General features: G+C 39.1%; 1 protein-coding gene across 1 annotated transcript in view; it reads left to right on the forward strand.

Moving 5' to 3' along the window:
- Positions 1 to 25633, forward strand: part of CNTNAP5 (contactin associated protein family member 5) — a 264807-nt gene that overhangs the window by 47701 nt on the left and 191473 nt on the right. The window contains exon 2 of the mRNA XM_071746754.1: positions 24126 to 24236. Coding sequence (XP_071602855.1) covers positions 24126 to 24236 — 111 coding nt within the window. The remainder of the gene's footprint in view (positions 1 to 24125; positions 24237 to 25633) is intronic.

The following is a 25633-nucleotide window of genomic DNA, read 5'->3' on the forward strand; positions in this document are numbered from 1 at the left end:
TGGTACAAGTGTATCTTCTGTTTAAATTGTATATAGATAACCTCCTTCCACAAACTGCCTTTTGAGGAGAACATTTTTCTTTTCCCCCAAGCTCCTGGAATGCTTATTAATGTCTGAAAACTTAGAAGAAACCCAAACAAACAAAAATAAACCCATGCACACTTTGAGTATGCAGTAAGTTACTGGTTCTGAAAAGTCTCTTTGGATTGTTATAACTTCCTATTGGTAGCATAAAAATCCTTCAAATCAATGTGCAGCATTAAAATATAGAGTGATAAATTAATTTCTTCCCTGTGCTAAGCTGTGTTAAACTATGTTGGTTGAAAGGGAAGATTTTGCTATAAAATTAAGCTTGAGGGTTTATCGCTAGTAGTACAGTAATATGTAGAATTGTGGCTGTACAGGCAACAATCTTTTAGGACAGAGGCATATCTTCTATCTTAATTTACACCATATAAGATCTTGACCACTATATTGGGTTTTGTTTGTTTCACCTAGGAGCAAATATTTCTTGTAATATTTCTTGTTTAAGCCTCTGTGTGGCATTTTTCTTAAAGACCCAATAGCTGAAATAGCAGAGCAATTAAAAATTACAGAAGGATTCTTGGTGGGGGAGGGTGGTGGTAGAAATCTGTGCTGTGATGTTGTTAAACCTCTTGAAACTGTTTTCATAACTTGTGTGGCTTCTATGGGCAATTTTACAGGGCTTGCATAATGCTTCGGGCTATGTGCAATTTTCTGGGAATGATGGATGATTGATTTTGTGTAAAGTAAAAGTGAATTCTTGTATTTGTATGTGTTTAAGTTCAAAAATCCAGAAGTTAGTTGCGTACGTGGACAGAAAACATTAAGTTGCATTTTGGAGAATACAGAATAAAGTGGACACTGTATCTGATTAGTAATTGTTTTCTGGGCTGTGCTTTTTTTTGTCTTTTTTTTTTTTAAAAAAAAAACTATTTCAAGTTCTCTGTGAAAAGTATTAAAAATGAAAATTTGCTACTTTCTCCTACATCTTGCTCGTTCAAGTGTGAAGAAGCATCACATCTGTATTTGAAGTAGTCAAGAGGAAAGAAATACGAAAGATTAATCTGGAGTATTTGTTGGTTATGTTTGTAGTCACTGGTTTTGTCAGGTGAATAGGTGTTTGCAGCTTTAAGAGACTGAATTAAAGGGCAAACCAGAATTTTCAGTTGTTTGAAGTATTCTAAAATGTTGGTTTTGTTATTGCTTCTGTTGTTTTGCCATGTTTTTTATTTTACAATTGCTTAAATTTGTGGAAGAGTCAGGTTTTAGTCTTTTCCTGATTTGCTTTCTTCATTTCCTTTCTCACTCATATTGCTCACACAACAGTGAGGTGAGGAGTTGGAGGTAAAAAAATACAATTCAAGAAAAGCAAATCATCTATGTATGCACTTCAAACTGGGAATGTGTTCTTTTTAAAGTGAAAGTTATTGGTTCTTTTATTTTTTTTACCCCTCTTTGGAAGTGAGAAAATAATCTAGATGTTATTGCACTTGTAGTACAGTTATCTGAGTGTTAGGTTGGCCATGAAATTCTGCGTGTTGCATTCCTGTCCGTGGAGTGCTGAGAGACTTTTAACTTCTCATCACTGGCCTTCATATCTGCAGTTCTCTGATCTTTTTATGTCCCATGGAAGTGTTTCTGAAAGAAGCAGAGGGCTTTGGAGACAGCTGTTCCTCTATCCTATTCTTTACTGTTCTCTGGTCCTCATGACTGAGAGAGAACCAGTACTCTGTGGTTTAACAATGTGATAGTACTCTGAAACCTGGTGTGTTGCAGTTAGAGTAGAGAGGTCTACAGTCATTTATCTTTCAAAAGCAAAACCTTCAACTGGAGCCCATTTTTCATTGTGCTCTCTACTTGCCTTTTCATTGATGGTGGTGCATAGTACCACCCTCCATGCTTGGTTCCAGACCTCCTCATTCCAGACTTGAGATATTCAGGAATAAACCTTGCTGGCTTTGACAGGGAAGAACTGATTCAACTTCCTGATAGTTTCAGCTTAGTGCAGAATCAGCACCAAGGTTTTTTGTTTGCTGTTTTTTTTTTTTTTTTTTCCCCTGCCTAAAATAGTAACTCATTATAATATTAGCTCAATTTTAATATTAAAAATCTTTAACTTAATCTGCCTCTTCATGTCCTTTTTTCCAGTCCAGTGTCCGCAATGCGACACAGGAGTGTCAGCGTTCAGCAAGCTTGCCTGATACAGATTCTATCAAAGAGGTGTAATGAGTTTCATAGGGATGTGAATTTGCTTTTCCCATGAAAAATGTAAAGGGCTGAATCATGCACAGGAGCCTGTGTTGGTTGTTGGGTTTTTTTTTTTTGGTTTTTTTTTTTTTTTTTTTTTTTTTTTTGGTTTTGTTTTTTTTTTTTTCCCTTGTCATCAGCGTGGCTTTACTTTTCTTCATCTACATAGCAATGCAATGCTGCTGCATGGAGGAATCCTTAAATAACACCTTTGTTAGGGTTCTTATGCAGGAAAAGTGCAGGAAGGAACATTTTCGGAATTGCCTTTGGGGATCTGGATATAGTCTGTGCTGATCCTGCAAATGTGCGGAGATGAAAATAATGGTTAGATTACAGTAATTCACAGTGTAGGAAGGAAGAACAAGATTGCACATAAAAAAAAGAGTTCCTCATGCATTTAAGAAAAAACACTAAGTTTTTTTTCTGTATCTTTTTTTTTTCTTATTTGCTCTTCTCTTTAAAAAAAAACACTTATACTTATTAAAAAGAAAACCAAAACACCACAAAAAGCAAAACAAAACACCAAAAACCAAAAAAAAAAAAAAAAAAAAAACCAAACCAAAAAAACAGAACAAAAAGCCTTAGGAAATACCCCACATCCAAGAAACCCTAAGCCTCAGATAAGTTTTCCAGTACTTTATCTTTTATCTTAAAGTTCCAGCACTTTAAGACAATAGTCTTTTGTGCTTGGTGTAAGCCTGGTTACGTGGAGTTGTAGAGCCTGAGTTATGATCTAGGTGCAGAGCAAGACTGTGAGATAGATTACTAGGAATTTCTTTCCATAGTACTCCTAATAGCCTACTGGGACTAATCACAGGTATAAATAAGTGCATCCTCTGGGATTTTTATTAGTGTCTTTTGAATTGGTAATGAAATAAAGCCTGCAGTGAAATGCTTTGGTAAAAAAAGTCAGTGACAGCATTTGGTGCATCAAGTTCAGCAAATCAGAGACCTGTGATTCTCTTTCTTAGCATGCTGATGAAGTAATCTGCAAAATCATGAAGAAACAGCCTACAGGCAGACTTGCTTGGGATCTTATGTGATGGTTCATTTTCTACACAGCCTAGCAAAAAAACAAGGAATGAAACAATAGAGGACCAGAAGACAAAGCCACGAGCAGTGGCTTGGAGCACACTGTCACAGAGGGAGATCTCGGTCTCTCACTTCACCACAATATCACAACAGAGAGGCACATCTGAAGGTCCCAAAAGTGGTTATGTCATGGGATCCTCCACCACTGAGCTGATTTCCAGTGGCAGGAAAGGTACCCTGCTGTAGAGCACTATGTGAGGTGCCTCTGCTGCTGCTTTCCACAAGAGAGGAAGGGATGAGCCAGAATCAGTAGTGGAAGGGCTTTCTCCAAGCTTGGAGAGGCCTTGGCTTGTCTGAGAAATATTATAAAATAGTTTATTACAAAACTGTGTGAAAATAATTCAGATTTCCAGTGTCAGTTATAAAAATGAGAAATTAAAAAAAAATCATTTGCCTGTGGAAGTTTGTTTAAAATGTTATTCAAGTAAATAATGTTCTTCATTCTAGAATATCCATGGGATTTAAATACACACATGTTCAGGTCCCTTCCCAGAGGATTGAAATGTAAATAGATATACAAGTTCATTAGAACCAGTGTTGGGTACTTCTGGTTTACTGTAATACTTCTTCAGCCTAGTTGTTGACTGGAGTTTTCTCAATATCCAGTCTGCTGAATTATAGAGGGTAAGTATAGCTTATTTCATATGAAGAGCTGATTGGAAGTTGTAACAATAATTCAGGTTTTTTTAAACTAAATGTTACTGAGATTGAGTGTAAGAAAATAAAATACGGAATGTAGTGGGAAAGACTGATTGAGATGCAAGATTAGAAGTAAATTAGTTTTCAAAATAAAAACAGTTCTAATGTTACAAAACTTTCCACTTGTCCAAATTACCAATATTTTTATAGGGTATTTGTTGAGCAAACTCAGATTAGTTAAAAGATGAAGTTAAAACTGAAACTATTTACTAGTGGTAAAAAATAATAGGAAATATGAAAGCAGGTATTGGACACCTAGACCCAACTCATGTGATGAAAGGGTACTTTTCCTTTCTGAAGTCCCTGCTTTCCCTGCCTTTATGAGAAGTGTTGTGACAGTAAACATTGCCAGAAATTCGTTTAGATTAGGTAAGGTTTGAAAAGCTTAATTGTGAATGAGTAAGCACACTGTTTGGTGTGGAAATACAGAAGCTAATTTCACACCTGTCATATTTTCACGTTGCAGTAGCTTGGCTTATTAGCTATTACTTTTCCACTAGCTCCAAAATCCAACCTTCTCCCTCTACGCTTTGAAAAATAATGAAGTTGTGCTTTCGGTAAGGGACAATGCACAAATACTTGCTTGTGGGAAGGGGGGGGTGCATGAAAAACTTCCTGACATGTTTCTGCAAAATGTACCTTGTTTGAACACAGGTAAACTTGCCTTGTGTCTTCTGTCCTTGGCCCTTTGAAACTAAGGGTTTCCAGATGACAGAACTCAGAGAGCTGGAAAGTAAAGAGACCTCTCAAAGTACTCTAGATAGTTTTAGTGTGCCAAGTTTTCAGAAGCGCTTCCTTTATTCCCACTCTAGCTCTAGAGTCCTGGATTGTATGATTTTTATGGAGAAACTATTTTTGAGAGCAGACTTGAGTTGCACTGATCTGGATGGTCCTGTGCAGCACCAGTGGCTTGGGCATATGGAGTATGTAGTGGAATCTGAGTCATAAAGATAACACCGCTCCATTGGGCCCCTAAGGCAGAGTTGGGTACAAGCTTTCAGAGGGGAAGACCTGATGTCTATTCCAATTGGAAGAAAATAAAATGCTTTTATTTCATAATTGTACCAAAAGAGGTAATTTCTCCTTTGGAACAAATGTAAGTAGTTGGGCATGAACTCTTATGTAGAGAGGCATTCCTGAGATGTATCTGACCACCTGCAGTTTTGACAGGTGTAAATAATCTAATTGATGCCTGAGATGCTGTTAAAGATTACAACAGGCTTTATTTTCAGGGCATAATTACATGTCTGCCCTGTTTTACTACATTGAGAGCGAGTCAAGTTTCTAAAGGTTGCCAGTGACATGAATTACGCTAAGGCTGAGAAAAAGAGTATTTGCAGTGACAAAGTATATTAAAAAATAATATGCATTTTCCAAGACGTGAAAGCAAAGTGCCTTTTACTTATGTGGAAATGTAATGAATTTGTGGATATCTTGAAACAAAGAAACATAATGAGTGGCTGTGCAAGTTGTCTCATGCTGTACATCAGTTGTGCAGTGATGAAACTTTCCAGATGAAATCTTACTCAACTTGAACTTCTTAGAAGAGTGACTTCAGAACTTGCTTTCCTCTAGTGTTTATTGAATTTGATATCTGGGGGAGGAAGCCAGGGAGCTTGGCTGATTGGGTCAGCAGTAGGGTACTTGACACCAAATAAAAAAGATTCAATTGAATGACTAGCACGTGGCTTAGTGCATCTCCACAAGGTCCTATTTATGTCAGAAAATCTACATGATAGCACAAGTTGGGCATTATGATTTTTCTTACAGGATTAATCTTGTAGCTCCAAAGAACTCTGAATTCAGAGCTACCCTTATGTGCCTTGTGCATACTGCTTGGTAGGCAGGTCCAGTGATGGGGAAAGGCAGTGCTATTTAATACAATTTTCCCCTGTGAATTTTCTTGATTCTGCAATCTGTTAATAAAATTAAGAAGAGTATTTTCAAGCTAATTGTCATTAAATCTTTCAAATTTCAGAGAGGAGGCTCTGAGTCTTCAGCAGATGGTTGGAAATGAAATGCACATTGGGGGGAACAGAGGCTCTGCCAAATCTGGACCTTGAACAGAACTAGTCAAATAAACAGAAGTGAAACACAGCAGGGATGGTTTCGAATAGGCCTTTATTATGGCCAGAAAGCCTCAGGCTGTGAATGACCTAATCAACCTAAGTTCCAGACATGTACCTAAATTAGCTTCTACTTTGCCATCCTCGTAGCACTCCTTTTTGCTTCATTCAAATACTATCCTAAAAGATCTGAGCTCTTTTAAAAGTGGATGGTTATAACTGTTCCATCTTTTCTTCTGCTCTTTGTATTTGTCCTATTCAGCTCTCCTCATTTTCTCCTTTAGCTTCCCTATCCTTTTCAATTCTAGGATCAATTCTAGCACTTTTCATGCATTTGAAGCCATTCAAATGGCTTGTCCTTGTCTTTCTGTAAGAACAAGAAGGAGTCATAGGAGCAGAGCAGCAGCCCCATAAGGGGCTCTGGAGGGCAGTTCAGTTCCCACTGAATCCCAAAGGATTTCTGTGTGACTTTGTCTCCTGTCTCATTTCCATGTTTACAGTGGGGACATAAAGCAATGTATCATGCCAAAGAAGGGGAAGGCATGCTATGTGTCACTTAAAGCACCATTGCAAAATCCTCTCTTGCTGTATGTATTTCCTACCCTGCATGGTCCCTGCTTTGGTTAGGACTTGTTCTGTGTTACTTCAATAACAAAAAAACTTGGGCTTGCTTTAGTTCACTGAAGCAGGAGTCATGATTTCATATCTGCTGCCTACAGACATTACTGTGTGTAGTCCTGCTAGGACAACTGTTTGCAGAAAATATCTGTGAATGTCACAGGGACATCGACTTCTTCTGAAAACACTTGAGCAGACAAGAAAAAACCATGAAATAAGCTGACTCTGATCATTTAAGCATTATCCAGGGCAATGCCAAAATGCAATGGGTATCTTCCAGTTAATTAGAACAGCTAAGGAGCATCAAGTTGCAACTAACGTTGAAAGAATTGTGCAGTGTAAAATTCTGCAGGGCAACAGGTTGTTTGGCACTCTGTTGTGAGTTTGGTTAGCAAAATGCAATTATATATGGCTGTATAAATCTTTCACACTTGATACTTTTTCTTAATAAAAGCACAGTGTCATGGCTTTTGAACCTGTCTCTGCTTTCTACCAGTAGACATGAACTTTTCAAAATATTTCTGTGAAAAGTAGATTATCTTTGAGAGTGAGAGAGGCTATTTAAGGGGTTTGATGCAGGTACATAAAAAGTCACTTGAATATACGAGGAATTATTGCTCTGGTATTCAAGGGAATATGAATTAATCTGGTGTATAAGGTGCTAGTTTTTACTGCCTGAGGTGGTATTCCTAAATTCTGAGACAAAAATATCATGTTTTTTGGCACGAATTCAGTGGTTCACACAGTGGTATGCAAAGGATCAGGTAATTTCCCTTTGTCATTCAACTTTCAAGTATCCATAGTTGGAATGATTTACTGGGATTCTAAATCTCTTTACAATTAGTAGGCATGCTTGAGCCTGCTGGGTTTTATTTGGAGCCAATTGAAACTAATGGAGAGGCAAAAAAAAAAACCCCCTTTGACCTCATTTGGCATTGGCTCAAGCTCTTTGTGGCTGAAGCTGATGGCTTCATCAAAATCCACTTAACCTTCCAGGGGTGAGTGTATGACAGGGACTGCTTAGGGCATTCTGGAGCTTCATGGGTTTGCTGTGAGGGCCTTGATCTCTCACCTTTGTTATTCTCTTTATCTACCAACCTAGGTGAAAGGAGCAATTTGAAAAGTAGCAGAAACCAGTGTGATATCTTGTATCATATGTAATAATACATGGCCCAACCTCAGCATCTTTTGGGGAGCATGAGCTTCTTAAAGTTCAAAATGAGTGAAACAGAGTAATATGCCCTGCACTGACATGGTTTTTCTTTGATTTTTGGGGTTTGGGTTTTTTTTTTTTTTCAGTATTTTGAAAGTCCCCAAGGTCAAGAAACAAATTATGCCCTTCCCTCTACTGTTTTTCAGTCATATTCCTGAGTCTTTCCATATTTTATATTTCTAATAAACAAACCTTTCCAAACAAATGCCTAAATATAAGCAATTACATGGTATGCTAATTTGGAACTTTTTTTTTTTCCAATAAAATGTGAAAACAAATAAGCAGAGCACAGATGAGAAGAAGAAAATTATGTGCCCTTCTCAACTCTTAGCTCCCAAAGACATGTGACAAATTCTGTATCATTATTTCTTTAGTATAATGCTCTGAATTGCCATATGAACAAATTTTTTGAGAAGTTATTATAATATTTTTTTTTTTTTCTGTTCTGAAGAATAATCTAGCTGAAGTTCTCTCAATTCTATTCACTTAGTAGGACACAGAGGTGGCTTTTCATAGAGTTTCTTCAGGCAGAACACCAGAAGAACACCAAAGAACTGTTTTGTTCCTGAATGCCATATTCTGTTGTAAGATAGGAGAGATTTGATGGGGTTATGAGGTGCACCTTGTTTCTTTGTCCCCAAGGGACAGCATTACTATGAATCTGGATATGGTCCTGGGCAATATGCACTGCTTGAGAAGGGGGACTGGACGAGATGACCTCTAAGGCTCCTCCCCAACCTCAACTGTTCCCCAGTTCCGAATTTCATGAGTTTAATGGCAGGGAAGGGAGTGAGAGCTTGCTGTTCATTTCTCCAGGGTAAAATTGAGGGGAACAAATCTCTCACACCTTTTCATTGGGCTGATATACAGAGTGATGGAAATAACTGCCTACGAGACGACTGGGCTCTGCATGTCTTTGGGTGGAGGCCTTGGCCATGGGTTTTCTGAAGCAGTGTCCCTGGTCCCTTTGATTAGCACTAGTGGCAAGGAAAGCTACTTCCACCATAGAAGAATATATTTTCAAAGCAATGTGCAGGGCTTTGGTGTGTGATGCCATTAAATATTAATGTGGGTTTTCAAGCAAGAAGCCTCAAGGCTAGGGGTAACTCTTTGATCTTTAAAAAGCTTGCCACATGGGGGAGTGAGTTTGAATATATACTTATGTGTGTGAATACTTTCAGGTAATTAGATTTTAGTTTCAGGGCTGCAGAACTTTGCAGATTTCAAAAGGCTTAAAATAAACATCAATTTCTATTTATCTCAAGGGATTTAGAGGGGCATAAAATAAACCCTTAATGGCTTGAGCCACGCTTTATTAATTGCTTTGTTGAAGAGTTAAAACCTGTGGGAGTTTGTGTATTAAAATGGGATGTGAACCAGCAGAAATCTAAGCAGTATCTGAATTTCGTTTAAAGAGAGTAAGAAAATACACAGCTGAGCTCTGTGTTTAAAAGATTATTACCCTAATGTATAAAGTTTCTTTGGTTTTAAGGAAGCATGCCTGGATTGAGCCATAATTATATGTGAAAGCATTTGAGCTAGTCAGTCAGTATTGCAGGAGTAGGATCTGTCTAAACAAAAAGACAAGCAATTAGGGAACCTTGGCGAGTTGTCTGTTTTTCATATCTGAAAATATGGTTATCATATTATTACCCAGATTGTTCCACCTCTGACAGTTGTGTCTACAAAGCCTCCCTACAGCAACTTTGCAAAAATTGCTGTTTTGTTTAGTGTTTTTGACTGGAGGGAGTAGAACAGAGGTGTTTTGGGGTTGTTCTATTCAATTGACTATTTTTTATATGCAAAGTTCAGTTAATCTCAAGCAATGCTACTGATAGAAAGTGAAACCTTTTCCTTGCTGGGTAAAAAATGGCCTATTTAGACAAACAAAAGGGCAGCTGGCTGCTGAAGTTCTGCTGGCTTTTAAACTGACACATTAATCAATACTCCAAATTGAAATTGCAATTTCCCTTTTTTTTAGTTGCTTGAATTTTCACTGTGTTTTATAAAATGAAGAATGTCTGGTTTTATTTAATGCCATGTGAAAAAAAAAAAAACAAACTGCACTACAATATTAAAGGTGGTTTTCCTCCTAATTCTGTTATTAATGTTTGTGAGGTTGTTGCACAACAAATTTTGCAAAACTCTAGTATATAAATAGTCCTACTATGTTCTGGTTATGTAATTTTCTCTTCTTTTGTTACTAAACTGTATTTGCATAGGTTATAAGAGTTTTCTCTTCCACCCTGCAGTCCTCCAGTATTCTGTGATAAGTCCAGAAGAGCTACTGATGATCTGTCTCCTTGAAAATCTTTGGCTCAGGAAACACTAGATGCGTTCAAACAATCATGATAATTAGCAGATATGTTTATATCAAGTCTGCATCTTTGCATGTAACATTTCTAGCTGATTTTTATCAGGACTGGGAAGTGAGCCATTAACCAGGCATGACAAGTGTGGCCTTGACACCACTATCCTAGTTGGCTTCCAAGTTTTCCACTAAAGAGATATATCTCATTCTTTGGGATTGTCAAAGGCATTCCTTGGTTCATACAAATTTTCCTGGATGCTGAATTAAACAGTGTAATCAGTGGATGTAAGGAACATGTACACAGAATTAATTATTAATAGATAATATAAATATTGCGCATTTATATGGATCTTTCAGAGGATATCTGCTTTCTAAAGCACCTGCTCTATTGACTGAGAAGGACAGCATGAAAACAAATAAAGCTACTTTCACATAGTCCCTGTGGGTCTGCATGTAGCTCCGCATGTTCATCTGCAGTCCTCAGCTTGAGCTCTGTACCCTCAAGCAGCCCTTGCTTTCTACATGAGTAATAAATATCTCTTCCTCTGTTGCTGTCCTAATTAATGAGGCCAAGAAATGTTGGAATTGAAAAGCTGAGCTCAGCAAGGCTCAAATCTCAAGTGGCTCTTTGACTCAACTGGTAATTAAAAGGTCTTTACCAGTTCAGTATCTGGGGCACAAGTTCATCCTTCCTAACAGCTCTGGGTCTGTATTTGAGGGTGATGGATAGGGCATCACTGGGAACGATGATGCAGCCATCATGGTGTGCCCCAGCCTTCTGACTGCTTTTTAGGGAGTCCTCTGTCTTCATGTTTGCTGACATCTTCTAGTGTATTTGCTTAATGTCAGTGGGTGGCTGCAGCTTCTCTAAAGGTTAAAGAAACACTTTCTGCTTACACAGCAATTCAATGCCTCAGATGCTGAAGTGAATCTAAAATTGTGGGCCAAAACTGAAGTGGTGTAAATGTTGAGGATCATGATTGTTTAATGTCACTGGATTGGAGCCTAATGGGTAAGTGTAAGATTGTAGCAAAACTATAGCATGAGGGTCACAATGCTGGTTCCCAAGAAAACCATAGTTAAAGAGAATTCAAAATTTGTGTATGAACTTTCTTGCTTATTTGACAACATAGTAGATCTAGCAGATCTATAGATTTCTTTTCTCCTGTGGCACTAAAAATGCCACTGTGAATGATAAGAGAGAACATGCTGCCCTAAGAAATGTCTGGCAGAAATTTCCATCTTTAAATTGATATAAAAGCTGTATTCACCTTGCTTACAAATGGGAAATTTTAACTTGGTTCAATCAACTTCCTTATCTAAACCATTAGCTTGCATAGAAAAGTCTTCAATATTGGTGTTTTGGGGCTAAATAAGGCATTTTTGTTGGAGGTTATTGAGTCATGAAATGATTACTTATCGTCCCTTGAAATGCCATTACATGTAAATGCAGTGGTACATGGGCACTTACTGCTACCTTCATCTCTGTTAATCCTTGCTCACAGCCTGCAAATTGAACGTTCTGTCAGCCTTATGGGATGTGCTGATATTCTCAGAGATATAATTGCTTTTCAGTATGCTATCCTGCATGTTACATGGTTTGAAGAGGTTCTCCTCCAAACAGAAAATATTTAGTGAACCCCTTGCTGTGTATTTTTTTTTCCATTTAAGCATTTTTATCCATGAGTTCACCAAATATTCCAAGAAAAAAGAAAAATTGCATTCACTTGACCATGGTCGATTTGAAAATTCAAGTGACAACGTCTTGGTAATTGATGGCTTTTGAATTGCTGTGCATTGTTACCTGTGTACACCTGTGAAGTTCATCAGCATTCCACACCTCTCCAGCTGCTTCTGTTGTTTGCTTAGTGACAGCAGCTGTAAATTTAGATGTGCACAAAATAACCTTACCAGAAAAGAGGTAGCGTTGTCTCAAAGTCTTTTCAACAACTGCCTGTAAAGATGAACCCTTTTTTTTTGTAGAGATCCACCAGAAAGACTGAATGCAAAAGTCTTGACTGAGAATGAAAAAAAAGTTGAGGCCTGATTAAATTTCTCATATGATGAGAGTTGCCCAACTTATTTTGCCCTTCCAAGGTGGTGGTTGGGTTAGAGAGAACGTGGGAATGGGGCAGTACCTGATGCAGATACTCATCATGGTCGTGATCCAAGGGGGCATGGAAACGGTAGCGCTTGAAACTGAGAGGGTGTGAGCCATAGTATTGTGCTGGGGAAGCAGAAAGTGACAGGACTTTATAAAAGGGTAATTCTCCCTTAAATTGCCTTTTTACATTCAGCTCATAGAAATCAGAGTCAAGCGTGAAACCTCAAAGCAAAACCCACTGTGAGAATTAGATTCTTGCTTTTGTGCTCTAAGGTGCTCCTCCTAACACACTGCACCCCCACAAAGGCAGAGTAAGGTAATAGGAGTCCTTGCTCAAGGGTCTGAGCTTGTGTGTCTGTGATCAGAGGTGTGATGGTGATAAACAGTTGGTGTTGAGATGCTCCACTGAAGTTTGCACCAGGGCTGCTGCAAGGCTAATAAATTTGAAGGTCACTAAAGGTGTGGGGTATAAGTATAGACCTCAGTCTGTGTGAAAAACTCATCCATCTTAGAGAAGTAGCCAGAACTATGTTTTCTGTCACACTGGGCTGAATATCAGGTGGTAGAAGGTGACATGGCTCTAAAACAGATTGCCAAAGCTCTTCTATTTCCAAGTTGGATTAGAAAATGGATCTCTTTTCCCCCAGTGGCGTTAGTTACCTGAGATGGTCAGCTTCCCCAGTCCCTGAAAATAAAGCACTTGAATTTCCCAAATTGGTTTTCATCTTCCAGTCAGCACAGTAGCCTATTTGCTTCTGTTGTAGTGCAGAAATCTCATTTCTCTCATTTTTTTCCAATAAACCTTATTCTCATTGGAACAGGTATTTACATCCCCATTTAAAAAATTGTGTGTAGACAACTTGGAAGAAACTGCTTCACCAATGAATTCCTGTAGAATCTTAACACTGAGTTACATCAGCAGAAAATCTGCCTTACTGCTTCTGCATTTTAATTTTATCTTGGTGAATGCCTGTACTGAACTCAGTTCAGCTGCTTCTGATCATTCTTGTGTTTTTCTTCTAATAATTAGCCTGGCAGTCTTGCTGATAAGTCCATATTTATTAACTTTTTTTTTTCTTTTCTTTTTTCCCTGCAAATTTAATATTGTTTTAATGCTACCTAATCCAATATTTTACAGAAAATGCTTTTCTGTTTTTTGATTTCATGGTTTAAATGATGGAATCCTGAACTCCAACTTTAGTGATGACCTCTGGTGAACAGAACATGCTTGTAGCAGAGTCTGACACTTTTGAAGGGACATGAACTGTTTCTTTGAGTGTTGCTAAAAGTTCTGGAACTTTGAGAGTTAGTCTTGAACTTTGGAATATATCCACTACTTTGTTTGAAATGCACAAGTAATGAGTCTTATGTAGGCCAAGATAAAAAGGGTGCTTGTGATGCAATATGGCCATAGCAAAAGGTCTCTATGTTCTTGGATTGAGTTTTGCATTATGTAGCAAAAACTACTCTGTGCTGCTCAAATCACTTGCTCGAGTTTTCCTGTACAGAAGGTTAGTCTCTGGACATACTGCCCTGCCATGGATTGAAGGGATTTATAGTGTGTTGCATGATAAAAGGGCAAACTTCAGCATAAAACCTGCTGCACCTTCTGGGTCACCTTTGTAGCTTTTTGATCTCGGGTCAAAGATCGGAACGCTCTTAAATTAGCAAGACCTTGCAAATATGGAGGGGAAAGGCAAATAAGCACAAGAAGCATTGTATTCTGCATGGAAAGTAGTAGGAACTCCTGACAATTACTGTTACACCTGCTGAGAAGAAATCACAGCTTTGCACAATGATATACTTTTGTAGGTTTGTTCACTGGAATATAAATGTTGACAAGCTGAGTCAGTACATCCTTTTGATGTGGTCTTTTTTCCTTATAGAAATAACAGTTTCAGTAATTGCTGAGATCTCAGACTGTCCTCTGTTTCAATGGATTTCTGTGATGGATTTGCTGTTCATTGGCAAAAGGTCATTCCTGTCCTAAAAAAAAGCCTGTGATCTAATGAAAAGTATATAATGTAAGGTAAAGTGAAGGCTACCTTCATGTTGTAAAAGGTAGACATTCTGGCTCACCCAAACGACATGGGCTATGAAAGAATATTTATTCCTTAAACAAAAGACCATTTTTCTTTAACCAGTGGTTACTGGTAATGGCCTTAGATGTTCTTTGACCCTCTTGAAACATACTTGTTTGCTTGTGTGTATTAGTTTGTTGGATCTGCATTGATGGTTATTTGAAATTTATATTTTGGCTTTATAAGCCCAAGTGTTATGTGATTGCTGTGGTCTTTGAATTTTATTCCTGCTTCAGGAGTTACACAGCAGACATGGTTGTCTCAGTGAAATGAGCACCACTGTTGAATCTGAGTTTTTTAAGAGCCCTTTGCGTTATTCAGAATCAGGCTTGGCCACTTTTTGTGAGACAAGATTACATGGGCAATTGCATCATAAAGGGGTGCTCTATAAATGAACTGATTGAGTAATACTTTTATGTCAAGGTTTACAGGCACAGGAAAGAACACTTATGTAATTTACAGTTGTTTAGGAAGAGTTTCTGATTAGCTAAGCTATTGATGTTTACTCGCATTATAGCAAGGAAAGGAAAAGGAATATTGTGTTAAGTACTTTCTCTAGTGTCTTATATCTCAAAAAATATGCAATGGCTTTGAGCTAACAGATGGAGTTCACAGCTGTGCATGTGAATATAGCCAGTCTCTAGGAAAAAAAAAAAAAAAAAAAGAAAAGAAGGAATATCTATTTACAGAAAAACAATTCTTATTTTCTCCTAATTTTTCTAAGAATCACTTTCTCAGACATTCATTGTAGCAGAACCTAGTAGTATGTAGTAGTCCCATTGACATGCTTTGTTTAGGGACTCTTGATACAGAAATAAACTGAATCTTTTTCAAACCTCTGTCTGTACTCTGTGATACTGCGTTTCTTGGGGTCTTCTCTTTTTTTTTTTTTTTTTTCCATCACAGAATTTCCTCCTTCTCCTATACACATAGGATCATAGAATGTTATGGGATGTAAGGGATCTTAAAATCATCTAGTTCCAATCCCCCTGTGTGGGCAGGGACTCCTCTCACTAGACCAGGCTGTCCAAGTGCCATCTAACATGTCCTTGAACACTTCAGGGAGGGAGTATCCACAGCTTTCCAGGCAACCTGTTCCAGTGTATCACCACTCTCACAGTGAAGAATTTCCTCCTAATGTCTAAGCTAAACCTACCCTCTTCCAGTTTTAAGTCATTACACCTTGTCCTATAGCTATCTGCCCTTGTAAAAAGTCTGTCTCCATTTTTTTTGTAGGCCCTTATCAGGTACTGAAAGGCTGCTGTAAGGTCTCCCAGGAACAGAGAGAACAACTCCATGGTCCTCCAGGCTAAACTACCCCAGTGCTATCAGCCTGTCTTCACAGGAGAGGTGCTAGAGTCCTCTGATCATCTTCATGGCCCTCCCCTAGATTTGTCCCAGCAGCCCATGTCCTTCTTATGCTGTGAGCCCCAGAACACAACTACTGTGGACACAGTACTCCAGGTGGGGTCATAGACATCTCACTAAACTGTAAAAGTGGAAGATTAGTTTCTACAGCAAACTCTTTCCTGAAAATTTCAATCATTATATTCAAGCTGGGATCCTCTATGGTGCTGGTGGGAAAGGAGAGGTTCCACAACCTTCCATCCCTTCCCCACCACATCTGTATCATTTGCCAGTGCCATGGCACACTCTGGGTGCTAAAGCATCTACCTTTTCCCCTCTACTCCCACTTATTCCTTGCTTCCCTGTGTCTTTCTACCCCTTAGGATCTCAAAGCAATTTTTAACAATTAAACTACTCTTCATAATGACATACCCTCTAACACAAAGATGAGGGCATTTGGGATTAAAGCACACTATGGGACATAGAATCATAGGATTGTTTTGGTTGGAAAAGAACTTTAAGATCATCAAGTTCAACCATTAACCTAATTCTACTGAGTCCAGTTCTAAACCATATTCCAAAGCACCACATCTACACATCTTTCAAAACTTCCCGGATGGTGATTTAGCCACCTCCCTGGATAGCCTGTTCCAGTGTTTGATAACCCTTGCAGTGAAGAATTTTCTTCTAATATCCAGCCTAGACCTACCTTGAAACAACTTGAGGTCATTTTCCTGTGTTCTATCACTTGCAACTAGGGAGAAAAAGTTGGCCCCCACCTTGCTACAGCCTCCTTTCAGATGATCCCAGCTGCAGGAATGATGGAGCATATATTTAGACCAGAGAGATCTTCAGAATATCTCTTCTGCATCCCATTGTTCCTCCCAGACCAGCTACCAAATGCTTCAGGACTCTGTAAAACAGTCTACACCTTTATTTGCTTGTGGAGTATCTCACAAAACTTTGGATTCACCCATGTTGAAACATGCAGCTAGAATACAAGGGGACCACGAGCAGGTATCATGCACATTCTAAGAAGCCATCTTGTTTCATACTACAATAAAACCTGGAGAAAGAAAGGAGAGGAGAACCAAGGTGGGGTGAGGGAAGGGTGTGCCTGAGTTCTGGATCCTGTCACAGCTCAGGAGATGCCTTGGAGACAGTGGCCGTGACAACAATGAGCAGTGCAGGACAGGGCAGTGCCCAGGACACCAGGCAGTGCCAGTGTGGCCTTGTGCCAGGGGTGAGGGCACATGGTGGAGTGGCTGAGCTGAGCTGGACAAGAGCTGAGGGCCCGAGCAGGAACACAGCCCCCAGAGAGGAGGCTCTGACCCTGCGGCAAGTGCCTGGAGCTTGGGGAAGGCTGTGGGCAGCGCAGTCAACGCCTTGAGGAGACCCCTCTGCACCGAGCTGGCCTTGGCCATGCAGCAAGGCAGCTCATACACATTCTTGAGCATTACAAGTTGAGTAGGCAGAGGTCACTGTTACCAGAACTGCCAGGTGGCCAAAGAGAGAGAGAGCCAGAGAGTGTGAAGTAGCCGAAGACGCTGCTCATTGCAAGGAGGCTTCCGACAAAATCTGCTTTGCCACCTGGACCTTAACTGCCCACCATCTTCACCAGACTGCCTTTCCACCAGGACTTTTATCCCAGGCAAAGATGACAATAAATGTTTCTTTTTTGAAGAGCTCCCTGTAAATACACTGAGAGAAAAAATTTCCTCAGGGATCAGTGTTGGGCCCAGTTCTGTTTAATAACTTCATCGATGATTTAGATGAGGGGATTGAGTCCACCATTACCAAATTTGCAGATGACACCAAGCTGGGGGGGAGTGTCAATCAACTGAAGAGCAGGAGGGCTCTGCAGAGGGACCTGGACAGACTGGAGAGTTGGGCTGATTCCAATGGGATGAGGTTCAACACGGCCAAGTGCCGGGTCCTGCACTTTGGCCACAACAACCCCATGCAGCGCTACAGGCTGGGCACAGAGTGGCAGAAAGGGACCTGGGAGTCTGGATTGACAGGAAGCTGAACATGAGCCAACAGTGTGCTCAGGTGGCCAAGAAGGCCAATGGCATCCTGGCCTGGATCAGGAGCAGCATGGCCAACAGGTCCAGGGAAGTGATTCTTCCCCTGTCCTCAGCCCTGGTGAGGCCACAGCTTGAGTCCTGTGTCCAGTTCTGGGCCCCTCAGTTCAGGAAGGAGATTGAGGTGCTGGAGCAGATCCAGAGAAGATCAAGGAGGCTGTGAAGGGGTCCAGCACAAATCCTGTGAGGAAAGGGCTGAGGGAGCTGGGGGTGTTCAGTCTGGAGAAGAGGAGGCTCAGGGGAGACCTCATCACTCTCTACAACTCCCTGAAAGGAGGTTGTAGCCAGGGGGGGTGGTCTCTTCTCGCAAGTAGACGAGAGGGCACGGTCTCAAGTTGTGACAGGGGAGGTTTAGGTTGGATATTAGGAAGAAATTCTTTACAGAGAAGATGATCAGACTTTGGAATGGGCTGCCCAGGGAGGTGGTGGATTCTCCGTCCCTGGAGGTTTGTAGGAAGAGACTGATGTGGCACTGGTAACCATGGGGGTAGTGGATCAAGGGTTGGACTTCATGATCTCGGAGGTCCTTTCCAACCTGGATGATTCTGTGATTCTGTGATAGGTGTATGTGCGAACTGGGTCGCTGAGGACCTGTTCAGCCTGGTGCACCTTTCTGTGATCAGCCAGGTCTGTGTATAAAAGTAAGCTGTGCTTCAGGAAAATCATACTTATTATGATCAATATTTTTTAATTTTTTTTAATACAGAAAATCCAAATATTTATTACTTGTCTTTAAAGAGGAGAATGGTAGCTATAGAGGACAGGAAAAAAGTAGATGAAATGGAAGGCATCAGTTGTCACTCCTGAGCACTGCTACAGGGGCATGATACAAAATGCATGGTTTATGACTTTAAAACAAAATATGCAACTAAGTGCGTAATGCTAAGAGAAATTTTATCTAGCCTATAAATACCACTTAGTCTTCTCAACTTCAAATCCCAATACAGAGATTTGCAGTTGCAATCTAAATGTTGCACGCAATTTAACTTCTGCACCATCTGTAACTCTGCTGGTATTTTAATAATGAATAAAAGTACATCTTGGCAACAAAAGTCCCAGTTAAATACCTTTTGGTTCCAAGTAGGGCCTCCAAGAGAAAGCCACAAGGTCTCTCCTTTGTTTGCCACACCAACAGTAAATAGCAAGCTGTGAACAAAACATCTGTGGGATTCTGTGAAGTCCTCGTTAACCTCTGAAGCTCATGGACTATGGAGCAAGGTTTTGCACAGCTGGTCACAAGCACTCCTGCCTTTTTTGCACAACTAGTATCTGGCTTAACAGAGACTTATGAACAAGGCCTAATCCAGGAGCTGTTTATTAACTTGCCAGGCCCTGTGTACTTGTAGAAAAGCATCTAAAGGAGGCAGTCTTCCCTACAAAAATTTTTTATTACTGTGGGGTGATATAGGAGGCACGTCACATCCTCTTCTGAATTCATCTGTGGACTCCATTGTATGACCTACCCACACCAGTTTCTGGGTTATCACTTTTTCTACTTTTTCATTTTCTCCACTTTGTATATTTTGCAATATGGAGGGAATTTTTGCGTGCTGGTTCCCATGTCCTCTTCTTCCTTCAGCTACCTCATTGGGCAATGCTGGTCCCGTGTTCCTATGAGTAGTGTTATCTCGTGGTACTTAAGTGTTTCATGGTGCTTATGGTCACTGACAGCAGCATTAGAACAGGCCACAGTTTTACTGTGGCTTGTCAGATCCTTTCCATGTTGAGTAATTTCACAGCAATGGTGTAAATATAATGCTATTTATCATATACATAATCCTAACAATATACAACCAGGTTGAAGTAATGTGAACTTCACAAAAAAATTCTGTATTTTTGTCTCATCGAGGGTACAACGCTACTAAAAGCAGTTCAAATCTGATCTATGGGAAATCTGTGGAGCCCAAGGATTTGTGATCTTTCACTGATCATGCCTCCTTTATAGAAGCTTTCATTAAGGAGAGGTTAGTAACCTTTCTGGATGGCCTTCACTAGTAAAAATCAATGTCTTTTGTCCCTCTGACTCTTCAAGTGGACAAGGGAAATAGGAGCAGGACAAGTTTCTTAACACATCTCAGTCATGGCTGGTAACCCCCCCACCCAAGTTCCAGGTATTGATTATCTTCAAAGGACAGGGCAAAGAAACACTAGTGTGATCACTGCAGGTTTCTGAGGTTTGTGGCTTTCTTAAATACTTCCAGCATCCACCAGTCTTCTAAATTTGTGTCATGTGGTGCTGCTGAATGTTATTTTAAGCTTGAAGGACTTTATAAACTGGATGATGCCAAGCCTACCAAACCTGATTTAAACATATACTGGAAGAATTAGTGAAGTTCAGCTGAATCTCTGATTTCTATATGAACTATATATATTAGCTGTGTTACAGAAGTGTTTGAAATCCTCTCTACTTAGTGCTTGGATACATTTTTCTCACTTATTTTTTCCTACTGGTTGCAGGAGTTGAGAGTCTTCACAAAATATACAGCTTGATGAGATATTTGAGCAAAAGGCTTTTTCTGAAGTTCACTATTTTATAGTCTATTTGATAAAGCTGGAGTTATCTGGCATGTTTCAAAGGAGCCAAGTTTTAGTGTCTAAAGGTCACTTGGATGCTTTTGAAGTGATAACATTTATGGTTGTTTTTTTTTTAAAGAAATAATTTTACAAAATCAAAATGTGTGGGACAATCAGGAGAGAGTAATTCCTTTTTTGTTTGTTTGTTTGTTTTTCCTTGGAGGGCCTTTAAAGCTACAGGGAAAGAATTAGGAGGTTTTTTTGGGTTTTTTTTTGGTTTTTTTTTTTTGTTAATTTATCCTGTTTTAAAAAATCAAAAGTTGAATAAAAATCAAAAACTCAAGTAGATGTGGGTAAATATTTTTAATTTCAGAAGCTTGATTGCTAATTGCTGATAAGGATCCTAATATTTTACATGGTACTCTAAATGTTATCTATAGTTGCATGTTTCTCAGAAGTCAGCATAGTCAAGGTCAGCACCCATTTATCAAATGCAAGTCAACATCTGTATTGTAATGTGATTTTCTTGAGGAAGATTGCTTATAGGTACAATTAGAACACTTTTTTTCATGTGTTTCCTCTTCCTCTCCACCCCCCCCAATTATCTGGTTGGCAAGGAAACAAGAGGAAACAACTGGCTACTGAATGATTTTCTTTATGAGTGTTCAGGTATCTTAAATTATTCTGTAGTGTGGATTTTTCTTTGTTAAAAATAATAGTTTTTAATAGACATAGAATACAGTAGACTCAAAGCCAAGTTTTTGGTCAGACAGGCAAATTGGCAAGGTCAAAGGCAGAGATTCAGGAACAAGAAACCTGGGAGCACTTAGAATAATGGTCTGCCTTCTGTCACACCAAGTGACGGATGTGAAGTAAAATGAAATGTTTCTTGAGTCTTCTCTGACCTTGCATAAGGATGAAATGTTTCATCTTTCTTGTCTGCATCCATCACAAAAAGAAATATGATAATAACATCCTTTCTTAGAAGTTTGTTTGTGGTTTGTTGTTTGTTTGGTGTGGTTTTTTTGTTTTTTTTTTTTTAGTTCTGCCTTCTCCTGGAAGCAGGGCCTATGGGATAGTCCTCACTGTATATTCACATCTTACCTTTTTGAACCACATTGGTTTTTTTCAGCCAAGTTTTACTGAGGTCTGAATCTCAAATCTGTAGTGTTTATCTGTGTAATGTACATGACAAGGGAAGCATCAGAGCTACTCTGCACATGACCTGGGTTGCTGTGTGTGTACAAGGTGACTGATGTACCCTAAGCACTTTACATATTTGATTTGGCAAATAAAAGCTGTGCCACATCCTGCATGGTAGGTCTGTGCACGTATAGCTGTCAGGTGTGACCTCCAATGTTACAAGGTCAGATTTGACTTTGAGCAAGGCAGAATGACCTTGCATCTCATCAGAATATCCATTCAAACTTCACTTGGAACAAATTCCTGCTAACATTCTGATGTCAATCAGTCATTACTCTCTTATCTCTCAGAAGCTGGACTGTATTGATCTTAGTATTCTCAGAACTATCTCCAACCTGTTAATGCTGTCCTAAATTCTGAAGCTTTAAAATGACATGTATTGTAGTTGGGAAGAATCTGTGGCAGTAGTGGGTTTTTTTTGATGAGGGAAACCAAGTAAAGATCACAGATTTTGGTGTGAAAATAATGTTGTAATGCTGCTGCAGCAGCAGAGATCCAGGAGATTACGTCTGGGAACAGGAACAGAGGATGTCAAAATGTAAACAAAGCTTCTGGTAGAAATGCTGATTGTCACTTCCTGGGATGGAGCCTCCAGAGATCCCAGGAAAAATCTTAAATGCATTGCTCCAAAATGGTTTACACTTGCTGCTGTGTCGAGGCATTTGATGTAGGGTAGCTAGGCATGCTGTCAGGGAAGAAGTGAGAATCCAGAGAATGTCACCATAATTTTTGCCATGACCAGCTTTGGATCACAGGCTGAGATACTAAATTCTCCTGTGGTCCTGGAGCAACTGCAGGGAACATAAGAGAACCAGCAGTCTAGACTTCATTTAAGTTAAAATATCTGCATTCAGTTATTTTCAACTTCAGATCAGTCACACAGATCTGTTGGTAAGATCTTGAACCTCCTTTTGAGAGGCTGCCAACCCCTCCACTGGTTTTTATTGAACACAGAAGTTTGAGTGTGTTTGGTACCCCAGTGTACTTATCATTTGAGAGATCTTTGTTTAAATTGCTATTTAAGTCACAAGTGACACTGAATTTAAAAGCATCATTTTGATTTAGAGATTATTTTTCAAGTGCAGAGAGAATTATGTCCTGACCAATTATCCTGACCTCACTCCATACCAGGGGCAGAGCACTCCACAGATGTGCTTTGCAGTGAGAAGTTCTTTTTGAGATTCAAAGGCTGTAAGTGATAAAGAATCTGCTCAGAACCTCAACTTAGTTAGCTTATTATCCTCATGGTCATAATATCAGTGGCATACTTGTCCTTAATTTGTCTAACTTGCATATCTTATAAGACTGTTTTACTGATGGTAACCAAAGACACGGAAAGGACTTCATATATAGGTTTGCTTTTTGAGGTCCATTAGTCAATGCACTGATATAAAAAAGATTGATTACACTGATTTTTCATATAAAGCTGGATTTTTATTACAAAAAGGATCTGGGCTGTTCCAGAGAGTCATTGCAGGAAGAGATGAAATATTTTAATGTAATCTGGCTCATTATGAAAAAGGTATCACCCAATTTTAGATCAGTTCTGAATTTTCTGTCAGAAATATAAAGTATTTTTTATGTCATTTTGCCTTCTATAGCCCTTAGATACCATTATGTATTATTCTCTACCTCTCTCTTTGCAAACTGTATTTACTCTGTGTGTGCAAGAAGACTGTGGTGCCTGAGATCCTGCTAGCCTGCAGGACTTTTTCAGCAATTAGATTCATGTTTGCTTCACAGGAATTTCAATTAAAAATGAGAGTCTTTTATTATTACTGTTATTCCCTACTTAAACCCCACAGTATGTTCTTGAGTTTGTATGTGACAGCATTGTAATAAGTAAACTTACTTACCTAATTTTATCCTTATTCAAACATTATGGGCTCACAAATTCAACTTGAGTGTTGAGCCTACCCATCTGTCCTCAGATGGGGATGTGAAAGTAAGAGGGGGAGGACATTGTAGACAATGTAGGACATTGCTCCTCATCTGAACAAACAAAACTAATTTGGCTGTGTATCTGTGTGTGAGCCTGGAGAAGAAATGAGGGCAGTGCTGATCTTAATGCAGCACAGGGCTCTGGTGGTGCACAGGACAGCTTTTGCATGTTGCAAAAGGCCAAGTGGCATATCTCTGGGTGTCACTTCATGCAGAGTATGAAGTTATAACTTTACTGAACACAACACCTGGGGTGTTCTCTAAAGTCCTCTGGGGCATTACTACATTATTACAGTGGCTTTTGCAACAAGAGTCAACAGATGATTGAATTGCACTGTCTGAAAGGCAAAGTTTTTCAACATTTTTCAACTACTTGATGTCTTAACAACAGCTCCCATTCAGCTGCCATCCCACCAGACTGTCATTCTGAAGGGTAAATTTCAGTCTTGCAGATAAAGTTAGGTAAGAGTGTCTCTGACTATTAAGTAGAAGCAAAACACTACTTCAAGATAGCACAAGGTGACATATTTGTTGCTCATGTGGTGACCTCTATGTTTTGTTTTGTTTTGTTTTTTTTATAGATAATTGTGATGATGCATTGGTATCTCCCTTGCCTTCAGCAGCCCTTACCAGTTCCTCCGAGCTCTTCAGTACTCACAGTCCCAGCTTTGCAAAACTCAACAGACGAGATGGTAAGGTTGCAACATGAAATGCATAAACTATTATTTTTAATCACACTTATGAATAATAAATCTTTATGCTGTTTGTATGCAGTACATTCAGAGCCAAGTTGAATAGAGCCATTAATTTATGCTTCTGTGAGAGCACAATTTAGGAGCAGTTCCTTTCTTTGTTATAGAAACCTTATATTTAAATGTAAAGCTCTCCCTCTCTTGTAAAAACATCTTGAAGGAAGTTCAAATAGTCTTTTGCTTTATAAAAGAATTCCCATAATCTTTAGATCTGGAATGTCAGTCGAGTTGAGATTCTATTCTAAAATGTAGATGTTTGTTAAACCTACAAGGAACTAGATATTAAAATTCCAGTGGAATTCAATGATTATACAACTGCCCAGAAATAGTGAAAATGAAATAAAAAATGCAGGCATTTGCAATGAGGAGTGGTTGAGACCCAGATAATGAGTTCACACACAAGGTGTAAATTATTAGGATCAAACTTGGTATCAGAAAAGAGAAGCTGGCAATATCTACCATGTCATTTGACACTGATTTTTGTCCTTGGCTTCCAACTCACTCCCAAGTTAGGGCCCCAAAAAGGGGAAAAGGGGAAAACACTTCATTATCATATTTCGTATCATTTTCGTGACATGAAGCACTAGAAAGTGTACTACTATAAAATAAATGAAAATTCTTACTTAAATATAATCTCTGAGAAGTCTGTTTTAATCAAACACTGATAAATCTACAGAAAGACTATAAAATATTCTGTCTTACATGCTTGGCACTAATGATAAGGAGTTGCTGGAAAGTGTTAGATGGGAGTTATTTAAACTCCTGAACCAAGAAGTTAAATTCTACCTTAATTCTTTTGTTGCACGGACTTCTGTAGAAACATGGACATGTGAAGTTAGCAGAATTCAGATGGGTAATTTTTCTTGGATTGGAGGAGTAAGCAGTGGTAGAAGGTGACTGAAGGGACTTGCTTTGGTTGGCACTTGAATGCAAGCACTAGATATCTCTACAAGAAATATCTAATATATCTAATATTGCCTAAAAAGGACGGTGCCATGGTTTTCAAATAATATTGGAGTGTTTTGATGATTTGGCTGCAAGTAACAGTGCCTCAAGGTAGAAAGTCAGATAAATATACTTGTTAATGTAAATATGAATGGAACAGATGAAGATGAATTTATAAAACACGCTCCAGACTTACATCAATAGAAAGTTTTAATTCATCAAGCTGATTTAGTAATAGGTAACAATATCTAAAAGGCTGATGCTTTAAAAAAAAGGCCTGCAGCAGTGAAATATGCCATTAAAAACCCAAACACAAACTACCCATGAGTAAATCTCTGTATGAGCTGCTGCAAGTGTTCAATTAAAATGCTGATAAATCTGTTCTTGTAAGA

Source organism: Heliangelus exortis, chromosome 6 (assembly GCF_036169615.1).
Source record: "Heliangelus exortis chromosome 6, bHelExo1.hap1, whole genome shotgun sequence".
Lineage (NCBI taxonomy): Eukaryota > Metazoa > Chordata > Aves > Apodiformes > Trochilidae > Heliangelus > Heliangelus exortis.